The sequence below is a fragment of the Myripristis murdjan genome, chromosome 15 (assembly GCF_902150065.1).
Source record: "Myripristis murdjan chromosome 15, fMyrMur1.1, whole genome shotgun sequence".
In the NCBI taxonomy this organism is placed as follows: Eukaryota; Metazoa; Chordata; class Actinopteri; order Holocentriformes; family Holocentridae; genus Myripristis; species Myripristis murdjan.
Window position 1 is genome coordinate 7,791,834 of NC_043994.1, and position 22,419 is coordinate 7,814,252.

The 22,419-nt window shown below is 41.4% G+C and overlaps 4 protein-coding genes and 2 non-coding genes across 6 annotated transcripts; 3 read left to right on the plus strand and 3 right to left on the minus strand.

The window, feature by feature from the left end:
- The first annotated feature begins 235 nt into the window (after nt 1–235).
- On the plus strand, nt 236–307 carry trnae-uuc (transfer RNA glutamic acid (anticodon UUC)). Its single transcript has one exon. It is a non-coding gene; the product is annotated as a tRNA-Glu (tRNA).
- Nucleotides 308–1,732: 1,425 nt separating this feature from the next.
- trnae-uuc (transfer RNA glutamic acid (anticodon UUC)) lies at nt 1,733–1,804 on the plus strand. The gene has a single exon. It is a non-coding gene; the product is annotated as a tRNA-Glu (tRNA).
- A 2,625-nt stretch (nt 1,805–4,429) lies between these two features.
- On the plus strand, nt 4,430–6,571 carry lhb (luteinizing hormone subunit beta). The gene is made up of 3 exons (XM_030071376.1): nt 4,430–4,523; nt 5,067–5,185; nt 6,338–6,571. The coding sequence occupies exons 1-3, from the start codon at nt 4,430–4,432 to the stop codon at nt 6,569–6,571; spliced, it is 447 nt and encodes a 148-aa protein (XP_029927236.1).
- A 1,464-nt stretch (nt 6,572–8,035) lies between these two features.
- Nucleotides 8,036–9,939, minus strand: LOC115372873 (ovarian cancer G-protein coupled receptor 1-like). Its single transcript, XM_030071033.1, has 5 exons — nt 9,490–9,939; nt 8,982–9,163; nt 8,452–8,789; nt 8,178–8,358; nt 8,036–8,081 (listed from the first exon to the last, which is right to left on the minus strand). The coding sequence occupies exons 1-5, from the start codon at nt 9,937–9,939 to the stop codon at nt 8,036–8,038; spliced, it is 1,197 nt and encodes a 398-aa protein (XP_029926893.1).
- A 4,115-nt stretch (nt 9,940–14,054) lies between these two features.
- On the minus strand, nt 14,055–17,049 carry LOC115372874 (G-protein coupled receptor 4-like). The gene is made up of 5 exons (XM_030071034.1): nt 16,997–17,049; nt 16,081–16,267; nt 15,497–15,684; nt 14,421–14,745; nt 14,055–14,348 (listed from the first exon to the last, which is right to left on the minus strand). Exons 2-5 carry the CDS (start codon nt 16,231–16,233, stop codon nt 14,055–14,057), a joined length of 960 nt encoding a protein of 319 aa, XP_029926894.1. The 5' UTR covers nt 16,234–16,267; nt 16,997–17,049.
- An 829-nt stretch (nt 17,050–17,878) lies between these two features.
- Nucleotides 17,879–20,814, minus strand: LOC115372875 (G-protein coupled receptor 4-like). The gene is made up of 5 exons (XM_030071035.1): nt 20,804–20,814; nt 19,946–20,057; nt 19,612–19,785; nt 18,535–18,551; nt 17,879–18,404 (listed from the first exon to the last, which is right to left on the minus strand). Exons 1-5 carry the CDS (start codon nt 20,812–20,814, stop codon nt 17,879–17,881), a joined length of 840 nt encoding a protein of 279 aa, XP_029926895.1.
- Nucleotides 20,815–22,419: the final 1,605 nt, after the last annotated feature.

Sequence of the window (22,419 nt, forward strand, 5' to 3'; positions counted from 1 at the left end):
CACAGCGCTGCAGCTGGCTCTCTGCGCCGCCGCCTGTCTGTCAGGCTCATCAGCACAGATACAGCAACAGTCCAATAAAGGGGAGCTGGATCCAGGCCGCCGCGGTGAGTCCGAATCGCTACACCATGTGAGATGTGGTTTTACTTTTCAGTGGGGTCCCTCCATAGTGCAATCAGTGGAATTTCGTTTCATTTTCAGACTAGTAAAGACCCTTCCACTTCTCTCTGGTCGGCTGTCCCATATGGTCTAGCGGTTAGGATTCCTGGTTTTCACCCAGGCGGCCCGGGTTCAACTCCCGGTGTGGGAATCCTTTATATCTGCTGACGAGGCTGACTGACCCGGCAGGGGGATAGTCGGTCGGTGACCGGGCACATCCCATTGAGCCTGTCAACTGATGTGACGACTAATACAGTAAGCCGGCTCTGAAATTCATACACCTGAGACCTGTACCATAAAGCTGCATTTCGGCTTAGCGAGCTAACTTCAGGCTTAACCCTGGCCTTTCTGTACCATAAAGGTGGCTTACTTTTTATCAGGCTACGTTGCCGTGGTAACATACGCCGAACACCTAACCTGCTCCGGAGCAGGTTAGCTCCTTCAGGTTTCCATTAGTTTGCTCATATTTAGTATGGGTGTCTGCCCTGAAAAGTCTACGAGAATTGGTGCCAAACACTTTACAGTCTTTAAGTGACAGTGAAATAATATTTTAACCAGCAGAATAAATACGAGGCGTCAGATGTTTTATAAAATGAAATATCAAAATCAGTTGAATCAAAGTGACGATTCTGACAAAACTCAAACTGAGGGCAGACCTCCATCAAGGGTCGACCCTCATTGTGAGAGAGGGCCAGTTCCTCTGCAGGAGTGTATGGCTGAGTGGGAGACACATTAATTCATGGAACACACAAATGTTACTGTAGTCAGATCTAATCGTGCCATCATGGTGGTGAAGTAATATTATAATCCCACGAATTTCCGCATTGACACAGTCGGCGATTTTTTTTTTTTTTGACCAGCATTCCTTGCAGCTTCAACTGTGTTGCTTTTTGCCTGGGTGATGGATTTATATTCTTCGTATTTATTTCAGATTATTGTCTGCTCCTCGGTTGTGAAGTATGCGGCTCGGGTGGATTTTTCCTTGTCTGTGATTGGTCGCATGCAGCAAACACCGCGCTTTTTATGTTAGCGCGCACAGATCTAGATTGGAAAAGCCTGGGTTCAGTTAGCGAGTTGATAACCGGCTTCATGGTACCGAAAATCCGGAGTGCGGATGTCTGGTTAAGTGAAGCCAGATAAGCAAGAGAAAGCCTGGTTATGTTAATCCAGCTTTATGGTACAGGCCCCTGATGTAAACGTCAAAATTAGAAATACTAAACTGATCACCAAAGGAAAACTGAGTCACTTGCAGTTGCTCAAATTCTCAAAAGAGGAACATATTGTAAGCATTAATGAAATTATATAAATAAATGAAATAAGAAGTATAATATATGTGCCTTAGAACTATGTAAAAATAATGACAACAATAAATACCGAAATAGAATTTGAGCATATTTACTCAGAGATATGTTTAATGGTGTTATTTTTCAGAATTTTAAAATTTTATGACGTTAAGGAATACAGGATTAATATTATTATATTATTTTATTCTATTTTACTTCAGTCAAGGTTAATTTAGTTTAGTCCAGTTTAGTTTTACCCGAGAAGAAATGACCTTAGAGAAGCCCCCCGCATGTCCCATATGGTCTAGCGGTTAGGATTCCTGGTTTTCACCCAGGCGGCCCGGGTTCAACTCCCGGTGTGGGAACACTGCTTTAGATCTCTTGCATTTTCTTCTCTGTCCTTGGTTCTGTATTAAACTTCCCCTCTCTATAAAAAATAAAGACATAACAACAACAACCATAACAATAATAATAATAACCATAACAACAACAACAACAACAACAACAACAACAACAACAACAACAATAATAATAATAATAATAATAATAATCGGCAACAGAACACTGTGGCATTACTATTTTTGCCGCACGGTAGGCCTATATGTCAAAACTGACGCATCAGCGTAAATTAGCATGCCTTTATCTCAGACAGCTCATGTCTTATTTTGTTCTCCTTGTCAATAAATAATCAAAAATAATAAGTGCTTGCTTTTATGAAGAATTCAGAGTATTTGTGATCTTTTAAGGGATTCTCATGTAACTTTCAAGAAGAGTGGTTCATATTCAAGTACATTAAGATACTATTTAGGCACTCTGTGGCATTAATTCATGGATATTTGTATTTTGAAGGATTTTTCATGTGTTTGTAATGTGTTTGACACACTTTGTATTGACCCCCTTAAAAACATTAAGATATGACAAAGTGCCCTAATTGAAAAACTAAGGACCTTTTATTGGCTGGCATACATATTAATTATATTTGGGAACTTTTAACAGATTTTTGTTTCTTAGAAACCCTGAAAATCACATGAAAACACTAATAAACATCAATAAAAACCTTAAAATATGAATATCCATGAATCAATACATTAAGTGTGACCTTAAAAAAACATGAAGCAACATCTTAATTGCCTCATTTAATGTATTTTTTAGGGTAAAAAATGAATGGAATTGATAGAATAGTTTGACGTGTTTTTGGGAGTTTATAAAACACACTGCTGAAGAGGTTAGTCAACAGAGCAGACACACACAGGGAGAGACAAACAGAGAGAGGTGGGCCAGGGCTAGCCAGTGTGTGTGCAGTGAGAGACCAAACAGGATGTGTGTGTGTGTGTGTGTTTTCACGCATAGCGGTCACTACAGTGGACAGCTGTTTAAAGTCATTTTCTCCTAAATGCAATGGTTTCTATGGTGGGATTGCATATCAGCTGTTAGAATGCTCTCTGCTGCCCCCCATTGAGGTTTCTGCAGAGACTGTCAATTCTTGTTGCTGAAAACATATTAATACTAGTATAATGGCATGGTAATACCAGTCCTGTATCCTTAAAGAAGTATGGAGACTCACAAAAGTGTTCATGCCCTAAGAAGAGTAAAACACATAAGAAAAAAATCTTGACTCAGGCTTTCATAATTCATGCATGAAAAGGTTAATTTGAAATTTTGCTGTTTTAATTTTTGCTCTTGATGGAACACTGTTTCTGTCGAGAACTATATGACTTCTGGTAAAGATCCAGAAATGGTTGATGAGCCATAGCTTCCCGACATCTGCACCAGACCATATGAGATACAAAAATGTTGGCTACCTAATGTAATGATGGACACATTATAGTAAAAATTTTAAAAACTCCAAAAACTCCATGTCTCCATACAAAAAAGAATGAGGTAAAATAAACACGTTATATGTTGAACAGAAAATAGAATATAAACACTGTTTTTGGTCCCTGCATGATCTCACAACCTCTGTGAGATAATGCAATATATCTGTGATAGACTACTCCCACATTATAGCCTAGTCTCTGTCTATTCATTTGGCTTGTGAACCAGAAAGCACACACCCAAAAGTGAAAAAGAAACAACAGAACACATCTAGGTATACAGGTATACACACAGGTATGGAGGGCTATAAGATGACAGTGACACCAATACTAAATGAATTACTTTTGTTTTTTGCAGGCTGTTCAACCTGACTGCTATGGGGTAAGCCTGAAAAGATATCATTTGATTTTCAGTGGAGACTTTTAGTGTCCTGTGATGGTGTGAATGGCGTTTCAGAGGAAAAGCTTGCTATTATATGAAATTGTGCGCTGACTGGGTCTCCTTCTTCTCTCCCTCCCTGACAAGAATAAAATTCTTAAAATCCATAACACTCTTATATTAGAATTGTGTTTTCTCAGTTTGAATACTCACCAGTGTGAATCAAGAGTGTGTAAATGCATGAATGTAAAGCACAGTGTTATCCAACGAGAGCATACATGCAGGACAAGGCTGTTACCTGGGTAAATTAAGGTTTAAAATTGTTCGACATAACATGAGCAGATCATTCCCTCCTTTTAATGGAACCAGGTAACCAAGGCTGTTGCACAGTGACGTCTAACTCCAGCCGGCTTCATCCTGGATACCGGGCCGCTCCGTGCTGTATAAATACTCATCAGGTCTGCCAACTTCAACACTAGCTACACACATCGGAGAGGTAAGTCAGGCACTTCTACACTGACAGCCAGTCCGTTTTACTCAAATTTAACAAACATAAATGGCAGAAAACAGTTTGCCTCAAGTTTAAGATAGAAAATAACATAGATAAGCATTCTGATTTATCTTAAATGACAATACATCAGTATTCATCAGTATTTATTAATGTCTTACACTGATGTGCCAGAAATGAAGCTACCAAGTAACCAATTAGCAGTCTCAGGATGAGTCAATGGCCAAACTTGATTAACTGACCAACCAAGTAACTAACTAACTGATATCTCTATCCTATCTTTTCTTAGATGATGGTTGTGCCAGTCAGCAGAGGGATGTTCTCCCTGATGTTCAGCCTGGTCTTGGGAGCCTTGTGCTCCATTTGGCCCATGGCCTATGGAGGTAAGACAAAAAAAAAAAAAAAAAAAAAAAAGAGCGAATCAGCACTACGTCACCATTTTTGAGCTGTAAAAAAAATGGTTACATGGCTTCAATATAGCACCAATAATCCTGTACATAATTTCAACATTTTTCAAATTAAGTAGCCCATCAAAGTCAAATCATTCTGTTGACATTGAAAACTCATGAAGCAACACCATAATTATCACATTTAATGCATTTTTAAGGTGAAAAATTAAGTATCGTAGTGTGACTTGAGTTGCATTCTTTTGGGAGAGTTTATGACACACACTGCTGAAGAGGAAGTGTGTGTGTGTGTGTGTGTGTGTGTGTCAGAGAGCTGCACTAAAAATCACACTTTTGGGGCTGTAAACATGGTTATATGGCTTCTACTTAGTTAATGCCAATAATCCTCTACTTAATTTCAACATTTTTCAGATTAAGTAGCCCACCAAATTCCTTCAAAGTGAAATAACTGTGTGTATTTTGTCATCTCATGTTTGAACTATGTGACGCTTTGTCCCAATATAAAATAACTTCCATTAGGGGCCTATGAGCTGCCGCCCTGCCAGCTCATCAACCAAACGGTGTCGGTGGAGAAGGAGGGCTGTCCCAGGTGCCACCCAGTGGAAACCACCATCTGCAGCGGCCATTGCATCACTAAGGTATCATGAGTCATGCTGCACTTATGGATTACCATTAAAACTATGTGGTTTCTACAGAAGCGTAATGCATTCACTTGAGAAAAAAAGCCCTTTTTTCTGTCATTTGTCTCAGTATTCTGCTAAAAGGTTTCATGAAAAAACAACATTCTGCTTTTTTCCCACAGTTATCTCAGACTTTTGAAGAAGTTTGAATATGGAAAGAAAATCAGTCCTGCTTTTCTGAATTAATAAGATGATTATTTCAGAATACTGAGAAATGGTTTCATGGGAAAAAAAAAATCTGCCCTGTTTTTCTGTTTTTCATTAATTCAGTATTAATGAGTCAGTTTGTCAGATAGGTGGTAAACCAATATGGTCCCCCTGTCATTTAACAGAGTTGGACATATTTGATTTAGTCTAAGTTGTAGTTGGGGTGGACAGGTGGGACAGATAGTGTGAAACACAGTCAAACAGTTATGGTTGTCTCAACTGGTGTTTGGACAAGAAATGTATTTGCTCAAATTTGTCTTTAATATCATCAAGAGATTAACAAAGACTTGGAGCCAAATTAGCTACATCAGCTCTAATCAAAGGCTGCTCTTGGTTGAAAGGTACATAACACTGACACTAAATATCTGATATTTGAAAACAAAACAATTTTGTTTTAAAATAAAGCCTATTTCAAGTTGCATTATTATCAGTTCCAGATAGTTCTGCAGCATTATCTTGCAAACACAGTTTACTGGACAGACTGTCAAAGATTAAGATATGAAACATTAGAGCGAGACTGATTCTGTGTTAGTATGAATTAGAAGTGGAGATGAAGATTTACAATATAAAGTTGACTGCAAACATAAGGTAACATATTGGACAGGTGAATCATGTGTGGGACCAGGTCTTATCTCGAACCTTGTGGATATTCCCTTCTAACCAGCTGCAGAAGCCTTTGCTTTGAACGTTATTGGGTTATTTGGCCTCATCTCTACTCAACCCTCACCAAAGTCAGTGTTGTTGTTGTTGTTGTTGTTTTGTCCAAAGGCAGTCCATAGCATTTCCCAATCCAGTCAAATATGGCTGCTGAGTTAATGAATGATGTAAGATGCGCACAAAATCTTCAGAACACAGATAGCTGAGTCACCACAGAGAAACACCTACTTCTGTTCCTCCTTCCAGGACCCTGTCATCAAGATACCTTTCAGCAACGTCTACCAGCATGTGTGCACGTACCAGGATTTGCATTACAAGACATTTGAGCTCCCCGACTGTCCTCTGGGAGTGGACCCGATCGTCACCTACCCTGTGGCTTTGAGCTGCTACTGTGGCCGCTGTGCCTTGGACACATCTGACTGCACCTTCGAGAGCCTGCAGCCTGACTTCTGCATGAACGACTCACCTCACTACTACTAGTCTCATGTTTGCTGGAACATGCATTTCATTAAAACAAAATACATACTATCTGCATGATACATGATCATTATATTCACCCAATGTACTGATCCCTGTGCTATTATTAAATTATAGGGGGAAAAGCCACATCAGTAATCTGTCTTGCATGTAAAGGGAAAGAATAACATGGGATATGCCAGTACTTGCTATCACAGAGTTAAAGGTACACAACACCTACAGAAAGCTCCTTAAAGATACTCCATGAATTTAGTTGTTACATTCAGCAATACATATGATCTTATCTCCCACAAAAACTGGGTTGGATTTTAAAAAACAAGGGTGGGCGCAACACTGGCTTTGTCATCATTACCTGGAGTCCTTACCATGACCATCAATGAGGTTCAAAGGTACTGTAGTATTTAAGTGCCATTTGATGTATTGAAATGACAGAAAAATGTGATCTTTCAGGAACAAAGTTGAAACATTGAGGAGCAATTTCCATAACATAATATACAGCGGGAAGCTGCTGGATCCCAGCTTGAATGTTTTGTATGCTGAGGTTTTCTGTCTCTTTGTCTGCATCTAATCGTTTTTTCACCAGTTACAGTCTCTAACCCCAAGCATGCTCTGAGCAGTGAATATGTACAGCTGCCATCAAATCAGAGATACAGGTTTCAGGGTTTAATAGGGTCAGTCTCTAACACTCCGTTTTGTGTACCACTCAATACCAAAGTAAAATGAGGAGCGCAATCCCAGATCAAATGTCCGCTGAGGCGCCTTGAAGTACAGTCTCCAGTGATTGTAGTGTTATGTAGTGTTATGTAAAATTCAGTCATGGCTCACAATAAACTGTAAATCAATCTGTCAATCAAATCTCCCACAGTAGCTTCCTGTTGCTCTACAAAAACGTCTGCTTTTTGTCAGCTTATAAAATCTAGCACACATTTCCTGCAGTAAAACAAGATGCAATGTTTGATTTCATCATACCCATTTTTCTGTTAGTTGATCTACAAATGTCATATTTAGCAAGGAAACACAGAGTTTATGGTTTTTCTTAGTCGCACACTAACATAAGCTGAGCTCTGACCTGCATTGCTGTACTAAACTCTGCATTCAGATTATGAGTTGAGAGGCTACAGGATAACACTAGCTATGAATTCAACATATTGAGAACTTCATTACAATAAAAAAAAAAAAAAAAAAAACATTCCAAGAGCAAGTTCTCAATTTTACATATATATTTTATTTATTTTTCAAAATGTCATTGAAAATAATAATTGGTTGGATTTGAGAATACAACTAAAATTAACTTAAGTAAAACCCTAACTATATTAAAATTAAATAAAGTTTATAAGATGACATAAAAATGTGAGGAATAAATAGAAGCACAAACAGCATACAAAAAAAGAACATAAATAAAGCACGTTGGTCTTTAGTCTTACTACACACAAAATAACACAGTGCTGCCTGATGATCTCAGTGTTTTCATGAGGGTGTGCAGCCCTCTGGAAGGCTGATAGTTAAGGTGGGACTAAATAAAAGTATGGATTACAGATTCACCAATGTGAAATTTCTCCCATCTCCTTTCCCCTCTCTCCCTCTCCTTGTCTGCCTACATGGAGCTGACATTTGTGGAGTGTTGCTGTCCACAGTGGGGATCTGCCCCTGCTCTTGCTCTGTGGTCATCCTGCATCGACACAGGTAGGCCAGCAGCTTGTCTACAGCCCCTTTCATCATGAAAACATACAGAACCAAGTCCAGAAAGGGACTGAACTGAAGTAAGATGAAGGGAGCATTTGAACATTTCACTGAAAATGAGTCATAATTTGGGTACTCGGGGGAATTGAGCTGAGTTAAGATGAAACACAACTTTGCACTGTCGTTTATATCATGAGAAACACTGACTGACATATACAGGAGCAAAATGATCGAGGGCAGGAACAGTGCATAGTTAAGCAGTACCAGAACCAAGGTTCCCACAATAAGCCGTTTTTCCTCAGGGGAGACAGAGATGGAGGAGGACAGGGCTTTGAGGCTCCCAGCCAGGAAGAAGATGAGCAGGGGAAAGGGCAGGAGGACGTAGCTGGACAGGAGGATGTCTTGGGTCACACTATCCTTTATGCAAAAGAGGAGAATGAAATAAACCGAGGGGATAACCCAGACCATGAAACAGACCACCAGAGAGACCTTGACGTTTCGTCTCAAGCGGTACCACACTGGCCAGGCGATGAGCAAATACCTATAATAAATAGATAGATGGATAGATAGATAGATAGATAGATAGATAGATAGATAGATATTAATAATAAAAAAAAAATCTGACTTTTAGGACGCTTCATAAATATCACACCCATGACAACACACACACACACACACACACACACACACACACACACACACACAGAGGTTCTTTAATAGTAGAGATAGCTACCTTTCCATGGCTACACACACCATGAAGCCGACGCTTGCCATCAAACCAGCGTAATAAAGACGAGTGGAGGTCAAAATTAAGTGTTGGGGTGCTGCCAGCAAAATGACAAAGCAGCACATCTGGATGAGATCAGAGACAAGGAGGTTTATGACGTAGACTGGAACAACATGGTTGTCTCGCACCTGCAGGAAAAGGAGTTCAAAAAGAGCAAGGCAACAGTAACCAAACCTCACATGACAGATGCAGCTCACTGTGGGACAGTCAGCAACAAACATGTCACTTTGACCTGAAATGGCTGGATCTCACTTTAGAAGTGTGATTTTGAAAAATGTGACGCTGAAATGCTTAATTTCTGCATGTTTCCTGAGACTCCAATCAGTATTGTCACAGGTCATGTGTAACCAACAAACCTCTTGATGATGTGTATGTAGGTGATTATACAAATGATAGGCATGCAGGCAGACAGACAAATAAACAAATATATAGATATTAATCATTTTACACACACCAGAGAATACAGAGCACGGATGGCCACTAAAATCAGAGGAACGCTGATGGAGATGACAATCCATGACGCCTCAAGTACAGCTTCTGAAAGGTAGCGGTCTGGCTCATATGATAAATAAATTTGGGGCCAGTAGTTGTCGTCAAATGTAGTAGTAAAATCATTGTAGTAAAAGGGGGTGGTGTTGAAGGTGGTGTATGAAGCCGTGTGATTGGAGGAGTAGTCATCTGGCTCACTGCTGGTAAAGGAGGTGGTGTTGAAGGTGGTGTATGAAGCCGTGTGATTGGAGGAGTAGTCATCTGGCTCACTGCTGGTAAAGGAGGTGGTGTTGAAGGTGGTGTATGAAGCCGTGTGATTGGAGGAGTAGTCATCTGGCTCACTGCTGGTAAAGGAGGTGGTGGTGAAGGTGGTGTATGAAGCCGTGTCATTGGAGGTGTTGTACGCACCTTCCATTCTTCAGTGAGACCTGTCATTGGGAGAGCGGGTCAGGGAAGGTAGGAGGGGAGAGGCAGGGTAGTATTGAGACATAGTGTACCCACATTTTTAAGGAGACACAAACAGCCCACAGTAATATAGTGTACTGTACACAGTAGAAAGGGAACTGGCAGATAAATGCCATCTGATGTTAGCAGGTAGCAGGTCAGGAAAAGAAGAAGGGTTTCTCTGCCTCTAATCAACACCTGCCAGCACAAGCTCATACAAACATGCCCACAATGCTCAGCACTAATGGAGTTAATAAAGCTGCAGAAGAAAGGGGCTTGGCAGCTAAACAGTATCTGCATTTTCTAGTACAGCATTCTTGTGGGAGACATTTAAGAAATGTGGAGGGAGAAACAATTACAATCACCATCCATGAATTATAAATAGTAACAATGTAGAAAAGAAAAAAAATCCATTATATTTGACAGATACTGAATAACAAATCACTGAGTCAGCATGATGCCACCAACGCTGAATCATCATTATGCTGGTTATTACTGATACACATAATAAACAATAAATAAATAAGTAAATAAAATAAAATGATAAGGAAACAGGTAAAAGGAGCACTTCCACATAATGTTGCAAAAGTCACTGCATAAAACTGAATGCATGCTGAATAATAAAATATATATTTACAGTTTGGAAGCTGCTGGACCAAAGTCTGATCGTGTTGCATCCACCAAAGTCCACCGATTCTTTGTCTGCATCCAAGCAGCCGATGTTCAGGAGCTACTCTAAATAATTTCCCAGCAGCCTCCGTTCATCTCCATACAATATGAAAATTAGTTTACAGAATAATTTGTTTATCAATGAGTGTCTTGTCAGGCTAAGTTGTTTTCAACATTAGCTGCTTTTAAACCACCATGGCTGAACTGTGGCTCTGAACTCTATATGTGTATGAATATGTTGAGAGGCTGCAGGATATAGAAGCATGCTAAAGACATTCTTATGACCAAGAGCAAAATCCATCTGAACCAAGTTTCATTGTGAGCTTACTGTTACTTCTACAGCTACAACTACTGCTGCTGCTGATACTACTTGTACTACTACTAATAATAATAACGATAATATTTATGGGTTCAGACCTGCAAACACAATTAAATGTGGTTTACAAAGTTAACAATGTAAAGACAGAAACAATAAATTCAAAATTGTCAAACATTAAAGTCCAACAGAACCAAGCCTGATCTTATTGGCAGATCGGAGAATCTGGGGGCCTGATAAAGAAGCTGCTCTCCCTTGTGATAGGATCAGACAACAAGCTATTTCTATTTATCACAGTAATCACATAATAATGCCAGATTAGGCTTCTTGCCATGTCAGCTGCATGGAGGAAGCTTCAAAAAAATATTTAACAGAAAATTGACTATATGCCATGCTTTCTGCAACTCCAATCAGAGCTGTCACAAAGCTCATATGTGACCGACAAACCTCTTAGATGATGTTGCCTATGCTGTCTAGAGAAACCTGCTGGGAATTCAATGTTTTGAGAGCTGTAAAAACATGGCACTGTCAACTTCACTAGTTTGGGAGGAGGCCATGAGGAAACTACAAGGACTAACGTGCATGTGAGGGTGATTATACAAATTTCAGATTATATAGATAGGTAGGCAAACAAATAAACAAATACATAGATGCTAATCATTTTACACACACCAGGGAATACAGAGTGCAGATGGCCAGTCATGGGAGAGTCAAAGGAAGGAAGATGGCGAACCATTTTGATACATATGAGGCGAATGACAATTCAGTCTCCAGCTTGTGTTGCTCAAAGTCGTTCTCCAATGGGGTGTTGTGGAAATCTTGCAAATTTTTCCCTTCCTTAGAGTGAGACCTGCTGTTGAGGTAGCAGGTCAGCGAAAGGAGGAGGGTTTCTTTGCCTCTAATCAACACTTGCAAAAACAAGTTCATACAAATGCACCACCAACACTTAGCAGTAGATAATGTAGTTAATAAAGCTGCAGAGGAAAGGGGCTTGCAGAAACAAATGCAGAAAAGCAAGAAAAAAAAATATTCAGCACATAGTGAATAACAAATCTCTAAGTGAGCATGATGCCCCTAAAGTTACAAGAAATAATAAATAAAACAATCAATATCTAAATAACAGTGAAGTTAGACATTAATTTAAAGCAGAGTTCAAAAAGAGGAATAACAGACATGCACAACAGGAGTAAACACTGAACACTGAGCACAGAGAAAGCCTTTGGTGCAATACAATGGCAGTACCTATTGGAAATTCTGGAAAGGTTTTGGGGGGTGTGGGGTGGGGTGGGGGGGGCACTCTAGCTTAGGTCCACTCTAGCTCACAAGCTGAAATTTTAACTGATGGATTTATATCAACCTCTACAACTTCTTAAACTTAATCAAGGAACAAGAGAGGGTGATCCTGTGTCTCCTCTATTGTTTGCCCTGATGCTCCGTAAAAACATCAACAAAACTCAGAAAAAAATAGAAGATACAGAACACTGAATAGTCCCATATGCAGATGGCATAATTCTGTTTTGCCCCAGCTTGAAACAAACTCTACCTGCCTTACCTGACTTGATAGAGACAGTTTTGCAACTTAGAAATAGGTGGGCAAAATTACCTATATCCTTATTTGGACACCTCAGTCTTTTAAAAATTATAATTTTACCTACATTCCTGTACCTCTTCCAATCAATCCTACTTTCCCAACCACCTTCCCTTTTTCAGTTGTTAAAGAAAACTTTTTCAAACTCAATTTGGAACAATAAATGTCCAAGACTTAGGCTGTCCTTGTTACATTTTCCATATGACAGATGTGGACTATGATTACCAAGTCTTATATGGTATTTCTGGGCAGCTCCAATTAGAGCATATATTCTTTGTCAAGGATGACCCTCCAGCATGGGTCACAATTGAATCCCAGTCAATTATAATCCCTATAAAGTATATGTACTCAGTAGATTACAGAAAGTTAATTAAACAGACAAAAAAACCTTTTCCTCAAAAACACAGTAAAGGTTTGGCATAGCGCCCTCACATACATCACATTGTCTTCTACAGGTTATCAAATTCTGCAGCTCGGTCATGCCCCTTTTGCATCTCATATCAATGCCAAAGACTTCCTTCGGCATCAGGATGAGATGCATGGGGCTTTCTCACTTTAATCATGCAGCAGTGTCACATGGTGAATTTTAGGCAACAAAACCACTTCATTAATTTCAGGCAAAGGTTAAGTGTAGGCATAAAAACCACTTGATTATGGTAAGGTACCATAATGTAATGTATGTAATGTTTGCAACAAGCAGACACCTCTGTCGCTTCACACTGGAGTCAACCCTGGGATGCCTGAGTGAAAGTCAGTTGTCTGGATGATCCATAACCCCGCATTCTTCACAGTGCAGTCCTCATATTATTTGATTGTAAATGGTCTTTTGATTCATTAGAAAAAATACCATCCGATCATAATTTACATTCCCCTTGAAATGTAATTGAGAATGCAGTTTAGTTATCTGAGAAGGTGAGTCTTGGGGACAGGGCTCTTACGCATGTATACACACACATACCTATACACTGATGCAATATATTATCTACAGGTGCAATGCAAGGCTGAGCTTTTACCTGCACTGCTGTGCTAATTTTTTGTGATCAAATTTTTATTTTCATTTTCATTTCCATTTCCATTTTCAAGTCAAGTCCAGCAGAAGTAGAGAAAAACAGTTGGCCCAAGACATAGAACGTGCCGTGGGATAAAGCAGTGAAAGCTGCTGTGCTAAACTTTATATTCAGATTATGTTTTGAGGGGCTACAGGATAAGAAGTCATTACACTTTGACATATGCCTTGAGAAATGTCTTCATTACCATGCAAAAAAAAAAAAAAAAAAAAAAAAAAAAAAAAAGACATTCCAAGAGTTTTCCAAGAGATTTGTTTTATTTATGTTTTTATTCATGTATGCATTCAAATTAAGATTAATAATCAAAATTAGTTGTATCAACCAGAATTACAAATAGAGTTAAACATGGTTTATAAGAAGACATAAAAAATGTCAGGAAAATATCAGCACAAGTAGTAAACATTCAAGAGAAAAAAAAAACAAAACAAAACAAAACTCTCCTCTTGTCACTTTCCCCCTCCTTTCCCCGTCTCCCTCTCCCTGTCCTCCTCTGTCTGCATGGAGCTGACTGTGTGGAGAGTGCTGCTGTCCACAGTGGAGACCTGCCCCTGCTCTTGCTCTGTGGTCATTCTGCATCGACACAGGAAGGCTAGCAGCTTGTCTACAGACCCTTTCTTCACAAAAACATACAGAACCAAGTCCATAAGGGGACTCAGCTGAACGAAGATTAATTGCACATCACGACCAAAGGGGACAGTTTTACATGATGGTGAAGAAAAGCGCTCATGTTCCTTATTCAGCTGAATGAAGATGAAACACAGTTTACTATTATTATCATTACCATCATCATGGGCAATTTCAATCATTCCCACAAACAAAATGATCAAGGGAGCAAACAGCAGTGTGTAATTGAGCAGCACCAGAACCAAGGTTCCCACAATTCGCCGTTTTTCCTCAGAGGGGACAGAGATGGAGGAGGACAGGGCTTTGAGGGTCCCAGCCAGGAAGAAGATGAGCAGGGGAAAGGGCAGGAGGAGGTAGATGGACAGGAGGATATGTGGGCTCAATGGACGAGATGATATGTTGTTGAGAAAGGTGTGGACCAAGGGGATGCACCAGACTATGATGCAGATCAGCAGAGAGAAGCTGATGTTTCTTCTGAAGCGGAACCACAGTGGGCAGGCAATGACTGTATACCTATTAAAAAAAAAAAAAAAAAAAAAAAATCGATAGTCTGAAGATCAATCAAAAAATGTGAAAAATATGTATTGTTATGTTTGTCTCCTTTTTTTTAAATAAAAATCATGTGTAGAATATGACTGGCAAACTTAAAAAAAACATCCAAAGCACTGAAAAAATGTTAAAAAGCCTTTATTGTTACATGACTAAACATGATGTAAGAACCTGGCTGCTGACCAACATGTTTCAGCTCCAAGAGCCTTCATCAGGGTGCCTGAGCTGAAACACGCTGGTCAGCAGCCAGGCTCTTAGATGTGAGAACACACAGTGTGTGTTTAAACCAAGGCTGATGGTGCAGGGGAGGCGTACGTGATAGTCACAATTTTGACACTGTCAAATTGCTGTTTGAAGAACAGAAGAACATAAAAGATTTGCAAAAATTACAGCGATTGCAGCTCATACAGCTAATGCTGATTTAATTTTAGGGGGAGTACATTGCAATTCCTCAGTGTAATAGAGTAGAAAGCAAAAAGTATGTAAAATACAATTAAGTACAGATACTTAATAAAAGTAATAATACAAATAATACAAGTATGCCAGCAAGTATTAAACTGCCACTAAGGACATACACTCCTGTGCAGATAGGTATGTTTTGTGTGTTGCAGGGTGGGGTTGGGGGTCCTTGAGCTGGCCAGGGGCATCATAAGGTTTTAATCCTGGCCTACACATCCACACAGGCTGTCTAATAGCAGATAAAAGAGATATCTACCTTTCCATGGCTACACACACCATGAAGCCAACACTGGCCATCAAACCAACATAGTAAAGTTGACCAGAGGTTGAAATGATGTTCAAATCCTTGGGTGCTGCCAGCCACATGACAAAGCAGCACATCTGGATGAGGTCAGAGAGGAAGAGGTTCATGACAAAAATTGGAGCAACATGGTTTTCTCGAACCTGCAGGAAAAGGAGTTCAAAATGAGCAAGGCAGCGGTAACCAAACCTCACATGACAGACGCAGCTCAATGGGACAGTCAGCAACAAACATGTCACTTTGACTGTAGCATCTCACCTTGAAGTGTGATTTTCAACACAATCCAATCAGTATTGTCACAGATCATGAGTAACCAACAAACCTCTTGCATGATGTAGATGCTTTCTAGAGAAATCTGATGGAAATTTTGTGGGTTTTGAGAGCTGTAAAAACATGGTGCTATTGTCTTCAGTGGTTTAGGAGGAGCCTGAGGTGGAATGACATGGACTAACGTGTGTGTGGGAGATTATACAAATGATAGGAACACAGGTAGGCAGACAATTAAACAAATACATAGATCTTAATCATTTTATACACACCATGGAATACAGAGAGCAGAGGGCCGCCAAGATCAAAGGAAGGCCGATGGAGATGGCAATCCATGATGTCACACGTACGGTGTTTGAAATGAAAGGTTCCAGCTCATAGGGGTAATAGTACTCATATGGGTAACCGTTGTACCTATCTCCCATGTCTAAGGAGATGTTGTGTGTTCTTCAGTGAGACCTGTTGTTAAGATAGCAGGTAAGAGAAAGGAGAAGGGTTTCTTTGCCTCTAGTCAACACTTGTTTTACTATTACCAATACTGCTACTACCACCAGAGACATAGTGTACCCACATTTTTAAGGAGACACAAACAGCCCACAGTAATACAGTGTACTGTACACAGTAGAAAGGGAACTGGCAGATAAATGCCATCTGATGTTAGCAGGTAGCAGGTCAGGGAAAGAAGAAGGGTCTCTCTGCCTCTAATCAACACCTGCCAGCACAAGCTCATACAAACATGCCCACAATTCTTAGCAATAATGGAGTTAATAAAGCTGCAGAAGAAAGGGACTTGGCAGCTAAACAGTATCTGCATTTTCTAGTACAGCATTCTTGTGGGAGACATTTAAGAAATGTGGAGGGAGAAACAATTACAATCACCATCCATGAATTATAAATAGTAACAATGTAGAAACATAAGAAAAAAGGCTAAGTTTCACTGATACTGAATAACAAATTTCAGCATGATGCCCCTCAGGTTGAATTGCCATTATGGTGGTTATTACTGTTATAACAAATAATAAATAAAACAATACATAAATAAATAACTATGAAGTTTGACATTAACTTAGAAACAGGAATAACAGACATACACAACAGGAGTAAACAGGTTAAAAGGGAACCTCCAGATAATGCTGCAAGAAGTTGCATAAAACTGAATGTATGCTGAATAATAAAATATATATTCACAGTTTGGAAGCTGCTGGACCAAAGTCTGATCGTGTTGCATCCACCAAAGTCCACCGTTTCTTTGTCTGTATTCAAACAGTCGATGTTCAGGAGCTACTCTAAATAATTTCCCAGCAGCCTCCGTTCATCTCCATACAATATGAAAATTAGTTTACAGAATAATTTGTTAGTTCCTCCTCTCCGCTTGGAGGTTAGGGTTAGGTTAGGTGGGGTGATCAGTGAAATCACCTGGTGGAGTTTTTGGTTGGAATGAAAACCTGCAGCCTCTCCATGGCACCAGTTTGACACCCCTGCTTTAAAGGCTCAAACTGATGAGAAGGATCTATGCTGGAGAGTAAGAATGCAGTGGTGCCCCCTCCAGGACTCCAAGCCTGCCTCTGTTCAATCCTGCATTTGGTGCTGCCTATAGGTCTGTTGGGGCTTTTCCCTCTTTAGGTTCAACAGACTTTGTTTTGTTGGTCATAACTAATTGTACTAACGCATAACACATTTTTTGTTACCATGTTGAAAGTATTCCTGTGACAAAGAGCAAATTCATGTGGATTTTTATTTTTTATTTTATTTTATTTTATTAAAAAAAAAAGAAGAATGGTAATAAGAACAATTATCCATAGAAACAGAATTACAATTGGAATTAAACATATTTACATGATTAAATAAAATGGGAGTAAATAAAGTAAGAAATAGTAAATGCTCAAGAAAAAAAAACATTCAAACTTCACACCACCTCAACAAAAATTTTTTCATCTCAGCTTTCAGATGTAACATTGTCATTTGTGAATAATGAAGGAGGTTGTCACTCCATCCATTTGCTTCTTTTCTCTTCACTCCATCTTTTCTCTCCCTCTCCCTGTCCTCCTCTGCCTACATGGAGCTCACCATTTATGGAGCGTTGCTGTTCAGAGTGGACATCTGCCCCTGCTCTTGCTCTGTGGTCATCCTGCATCGACACAGGCAGCCCAGCAGCTTGTCTACAGTCCCTTTCTTCATGAAAATATATAGAACCAAGTCCATAAGGGGACTCAACTGAAGGAGGGTTGATTGCACAGGATTATCAGGATCACTAAGTGTGTCTGCAGATATGTACAAAATGATTGTGGGCAGGAACAGCAGTGTGTAGTTAAGAAGCACCAGAACCAAGGTTCCCACAATTCGTCGTTTTTCCTCAGGGGGGACAGAGATGGAGGAGGTCAGGGCTTTGAGGGTCCCAGCCAGGAAGAAGATGAGCAGGGGAAAGGGCAGGAGGAGGTAGATGGACAGGAGGATATGTGGGCGCAAAAATCTTAACATAAAGTAACCAAGAAACCCCAGGAGCAAGGGCAAAACCCAAACCGTGAAACAGACCACTAGCGTGATCTTGATGTTTCGTCTGAAGCGGTACCACAGTGGGTAGGCGGTGACCAAATACCTATAATAGATAGATAAATAGTTAGATGGCATGAGGATCCATCACACATATTCTTAAAAAATACATTAAAAAATATATATATAAACAGGTACACACACTGGCTTTCTTGCACTCACAGACAGATATCTACCTTTCCATGGCTACACACTAGGGGTGGTGAAAAAAATCAATAATCGATTAATCACGATTATGTTATGGATGATTATGAATTGATTATTAATTTTTAAAAAACGATTATTTGGTCACACTGTTCTTCACGCTTCACCAAGCCGATTGGCAATTCGCGCTCGATCCCCTCGCGAGAGGTTAGACATACACCGCGAGACAGTAGAGGAGAGACGAGGAGAAGGAGCGCGTAGCAGCGGCCAGACCGAGCTTGAAAATGAATGAAGAAGCAGCTGGAACCAGCAAGCAACCAATTTACCCACCTCCATCTACACAGAAATCAAGAGTGTGGGTTAATTTAGGCTTCCAGGGCAGGAGCTCAGGAACTTTTATAGGGGCTAAAAGTTGGCAAAATAGCCGGCATTAGCTTGCGCTAGCGCTAGCGTCCCTAGCAACAGACCAACACTACCAAGCTAATGCTAACGTGCTAGCTAACGTTAGCTAACGCTAATAACAGGCTTTTTTAACAACACGCATTTTGATGCCCCGGTCAAACGCGCAACAATTACGTGACATCCAGAGCCGGTAACTTTCCAGGAACCTTCCTCTCAGTGGAGACACGGCAGGTGAGAGGGCCGAGAGAGACGACGTTCCTGTAGTGGCTCCTACCCCGCAAATACTACCAGGAACGTATTCAGTGGAAACGGGCCTATTGTTGTTATGAAGCAAAAAGAATGCAATGAAACTGGTAATTGTTGTTTATGTTTACAAAACATAATGTTTGTTGCCATTTCCAGTTCCACAGAGCTAGTAAAGCACTAAATTCCAAATTTTATTTCAGTTTTCATGGTGGAATGTATTACACACACAGCTGTGAACACAATTTCCAAAGCTGCATTTATGTTTTACAATAAAAGAGAACTCATGGTGCAATATAACTGTTGGAGGGTTATTTTGGGTCACTGTCTGTTGTCAAATGGAAAATCAATAATCGGTAATCGAGAATCGCTAATAATCGAAATCGGTTGTTAATCGAATCGGGACCTCAATAATCATAATCTAATCGAATCGTGAAATCACACAGATTAACCACCCCTACTACACACACCATGAAGCCAACACTGGCCATTAAACCAATGCTGTGGATAATTCCAGAGACAACAAACATGATGAAATTCTTGGGTTGTGCCACCCAGATGACAAAGCAGCATATCTGGATAAGGTCAGAGATGAGGAGGTTGATGACGTAGACAGGAGCAACATTGTTCCCTTGCACCTGCAGGAAATCAAGATGTAAAAAGGTAGTTCTGTTAATGTTTGATAGCAGAGGTGGAACTAAAGGAAAATCATTTGCTGTGTTTCCTGATCCTTCAAACATCAGATATCATAGACAGGCACACACATAAAAACATAGACCTCAATCATAATTCACACACCAGGGAATACAGAGTGTAGATGACGAGTAAGGTCAAAGGAAGACCGATGGTGTTACGGGTGTGGTTAGGACCCAATAGCAGCACAGCAGACCACAGGTATCGTTGCAAGTTACTTTTAATGAGAGTTGTAGTTCCAACAGATAAATGCAAATGCAGAGGCAATGTAAACAGTTCAGCACACAAATGTCTCTGATGCGGCAGTGGGTCCAGAGCCAGGTGAGGGATCACAAAACCAGCTGGTAAAAGGTCCACACGATGCACACTCCAAGATGAGTGTGGCAACACAATCAAAGTCACAGTCCAGCTAACAGGCAAGTCAAACAGAAAACTCACACTGCTGTAATGAGGCAGAAACTTGCCAAACAGCCACCGGGACAGGCAGACAGAGACCAGGAGGGTGCAGGCAGAACTCGTGGTCAGGGACGGAAGGCTGAGGCAATTTCCAGGGTTCAGGCAGGGTAGGCTGGTCAAAGGCAGGCAAGGTCGGCAACAGATAATCAGTCCGGGATAAAGTGCTGGAGAGTCTTGCATCGAAAGAGCGAAGAACAATCTGGCAGTGAGTGTGTGGAGAGCAGGGGTCTTTATACTGAGCCAGTCAGTGATTGAAAGCAGGTGAGTGGAGTTGGGCTGACGAGGTGGCAGGCTGGGTGGAGCAGGTGAGCGGAGTTGCCTTGATGAGATGGGTGTGGCTGGCAGTCAGAGTGGAGCAGAGGTGGGGTGAGTGGAAAAATACTGCATGAGGTGAGCAGAGGAGCAGAACTATAACAGATGGAGCTGACAATACATGATGTCACAAAAGAGGTGGTTGACAAGTAAGGTTCCAGTCCATCAGTGTCGTTCTCAGTGGAGATGTCATACCAATCTTCCATGTCAAAGGAGATGTTATGCAAATCCATTGTTTTGAGTGAGACCTGTTGGAATAGCATGTCACAGAGAGGAGAAGCATTTCGAATTGAATTGAATTGAATGCCTTTATTGTCATTGTACATTACAATACAACAAGATTAAGGGCCCTATCTTGTGCCACCCGCTACCCGCTGCCACTACCCGCTACCCGCAAATTGCGGATTTAGGAACTTCCGCTATCCCTAAACGGTATCTTGCGCCCACTTGATGAGATGGGTGTGGCTGGCAGTCAGAGTGGAGCAGAGGTGGGGTGAGTGGAAAAATACTGCATGAGGTGAGCAGAGGAGCAGAACTATAACAGAACCCCCCCCCTCAAGGGACGGCTCCTGACGTCCCAAATCCAAACTGCCAGAGCTGGGCGGGCGGAGGGGGCCAGGAGGCGGGTTAGTATTCATCAGACAGGGTCCCATCAGCCTCCTCAGCCGGGTGGGTGGAGGGGGTCTGGAGGAGGGAACCCTCGTCATCCGAGGACGAATCAGGCAGAAGAGCAGATGAGGTCCCAGGGTGGATGTCCTGGGAGGATGCTCCAGTCATACTTGGCTGGTCAGGATGTTGTTTGTGGAAGTCTGCGATGAGTTTGGGACAGAGGATATGGCGAGCTGGAACCCAGGACCTATCTTCAGGACCATAACCCTCCCAATCAACCAGGTACTGAAGTCCCCTGCCCCGGCGACGAGAGCGAATCAGACGTTGCACTGAATAGGCAGGACCTCCATCGATGAGGCGAGGAGGTGGAGGAGGTGGAACTGCAGGCATCAGGGGACTTTCATGAACTGGTTTTATCCGGGAGACATGGAAAGTCGGATGGATGCGCATGGAGCTTGGAAGCTTCAACCTCACCGCCGCCGGGTTGATGATCTTTTCAATGATAAATGGACCAATGAACCTGGGGGCCAACTTCTTGGATTCCACCTTGAGCGGGAGATCCCGAGTGGAGAGCCACACCTTTTGGCCAACTTGGTATGTTGGTGCCTGGGTTCGATGGCGATTGGCAGAGGTAGAAGACCGGTTAGCAGAGCGAAGGAGGGAAGTTCTTGCTTGGGCCCAGGTTCGACGGCAGCGGCGGATGAAGGCCTGAACAGATGGTGAAGCAATCTCCCCTTCAAGGGCTGGGAAGAGTGGTGGTTGATACCCATATGCACACTGAAATGGGGAGAGGCCTGTGGCAGAGCAGGTAAGGGTGTTATGGGCATATTCCACCCACGGGAGCTGCTTGGACCAGGATGAGGGGTTCTGCGAAACCATGCAGCGGAGAGTTGTTTCCATCTCCTGGTTCATACGCTCTGTCTGACCGTTGGATTGGGGGTGGAAACCAGATGACAGGCTGACTGTGGCCCCGATGAGTTTACAGAACTCTCTCCAGAACACAGATGTAAACTGAGGTCCTCGGTCAGAAACCACATCAACGGGGAGACCATGGAGGCGAAAGATGTGTTGTAGCACCAATTCAGCCGTTTCTTTGGCTGAAGGGATCTTGAGGAGGGGCACAAAGTGAGCCATCTTGCTAAAACGGTCCACCACAGTCAGGATGACGGTATTTCTGCTGGATGGAGGGAGGCCAGTAACAA

Bases quoted from the DNA above. Each gene is read 5' to 3' on its own strand.
- lhb (XM_030071376.1), top strand. From the start codon at position 4,430: ATGATGGTTGTGCCAGTCAGCAGAGGGATGTTCTCCCTGATGTTCAGC. The intron at 4,524-5,066 runs GTAAGACAAAAA...AACTTCCATTAG, and splicing joins TTGGCCCATGGCCTATGGAG to GGGCCTATGAGCTGCCGCCC. The intron at 5,186-6,337 runs GTATCATGAGTC...TCCTCCTTCCAG, and splicing joins GCGGCCATTGCATCACTAAG to GACCCTGTCATCAAGATACC.
- LOC115372874 (XM_030071034.1), bottom strand. From the start codon at position 16,233: ATGGGAGATAGGTACAACGGTTACCCATATGAGTACTATTACCCCTAT. The intron at 14,746-15,496 runs GTAGATATCTCT...TTTTTTTAATAG, and splicing joins GTGTGTGTAGCCATGGAAAG to GTATACAGTCATTGCCTGCC. The intron at 14,349-14,420 runs GTGGGAATGATT...ATCTTCATTCAG, and splicing joins CTCCCTTGATCATTTTGTTT to CTGAATAAGGAACATGAGCG.
- LOC115372873 (XM_030071033.1), bottom strand. From the start codon at position 9,939: ATGGAAGGTGCGTACAACACCTCCAATGACACGGCTTCATACACCACC. The intron at 9,164-9,489 runs GTGTGTGTAAAA...CTTTTCCTGCAG, and splicing joins TCCGTGCTCTGTATTCTCTG to GTGCGAGACAACCATGTTGT. The intron at 8,082-8,177 runs GTCAGCTCCATG...ACTTTTATTTAG, and splicing joins GACAGCAACACTCCACAAAT to TCCCACCTTAACTATCAGCC.
- LOC115372875 (XM_030071035.1), bottom strand. The intron at 19,786-19,945 runs GTGTGTGAATTA...GATTTCCTGCAG, and splicing joins TCTACACTCTGTATTCCCTG to GTGCAAGGGAACAATGTTGC.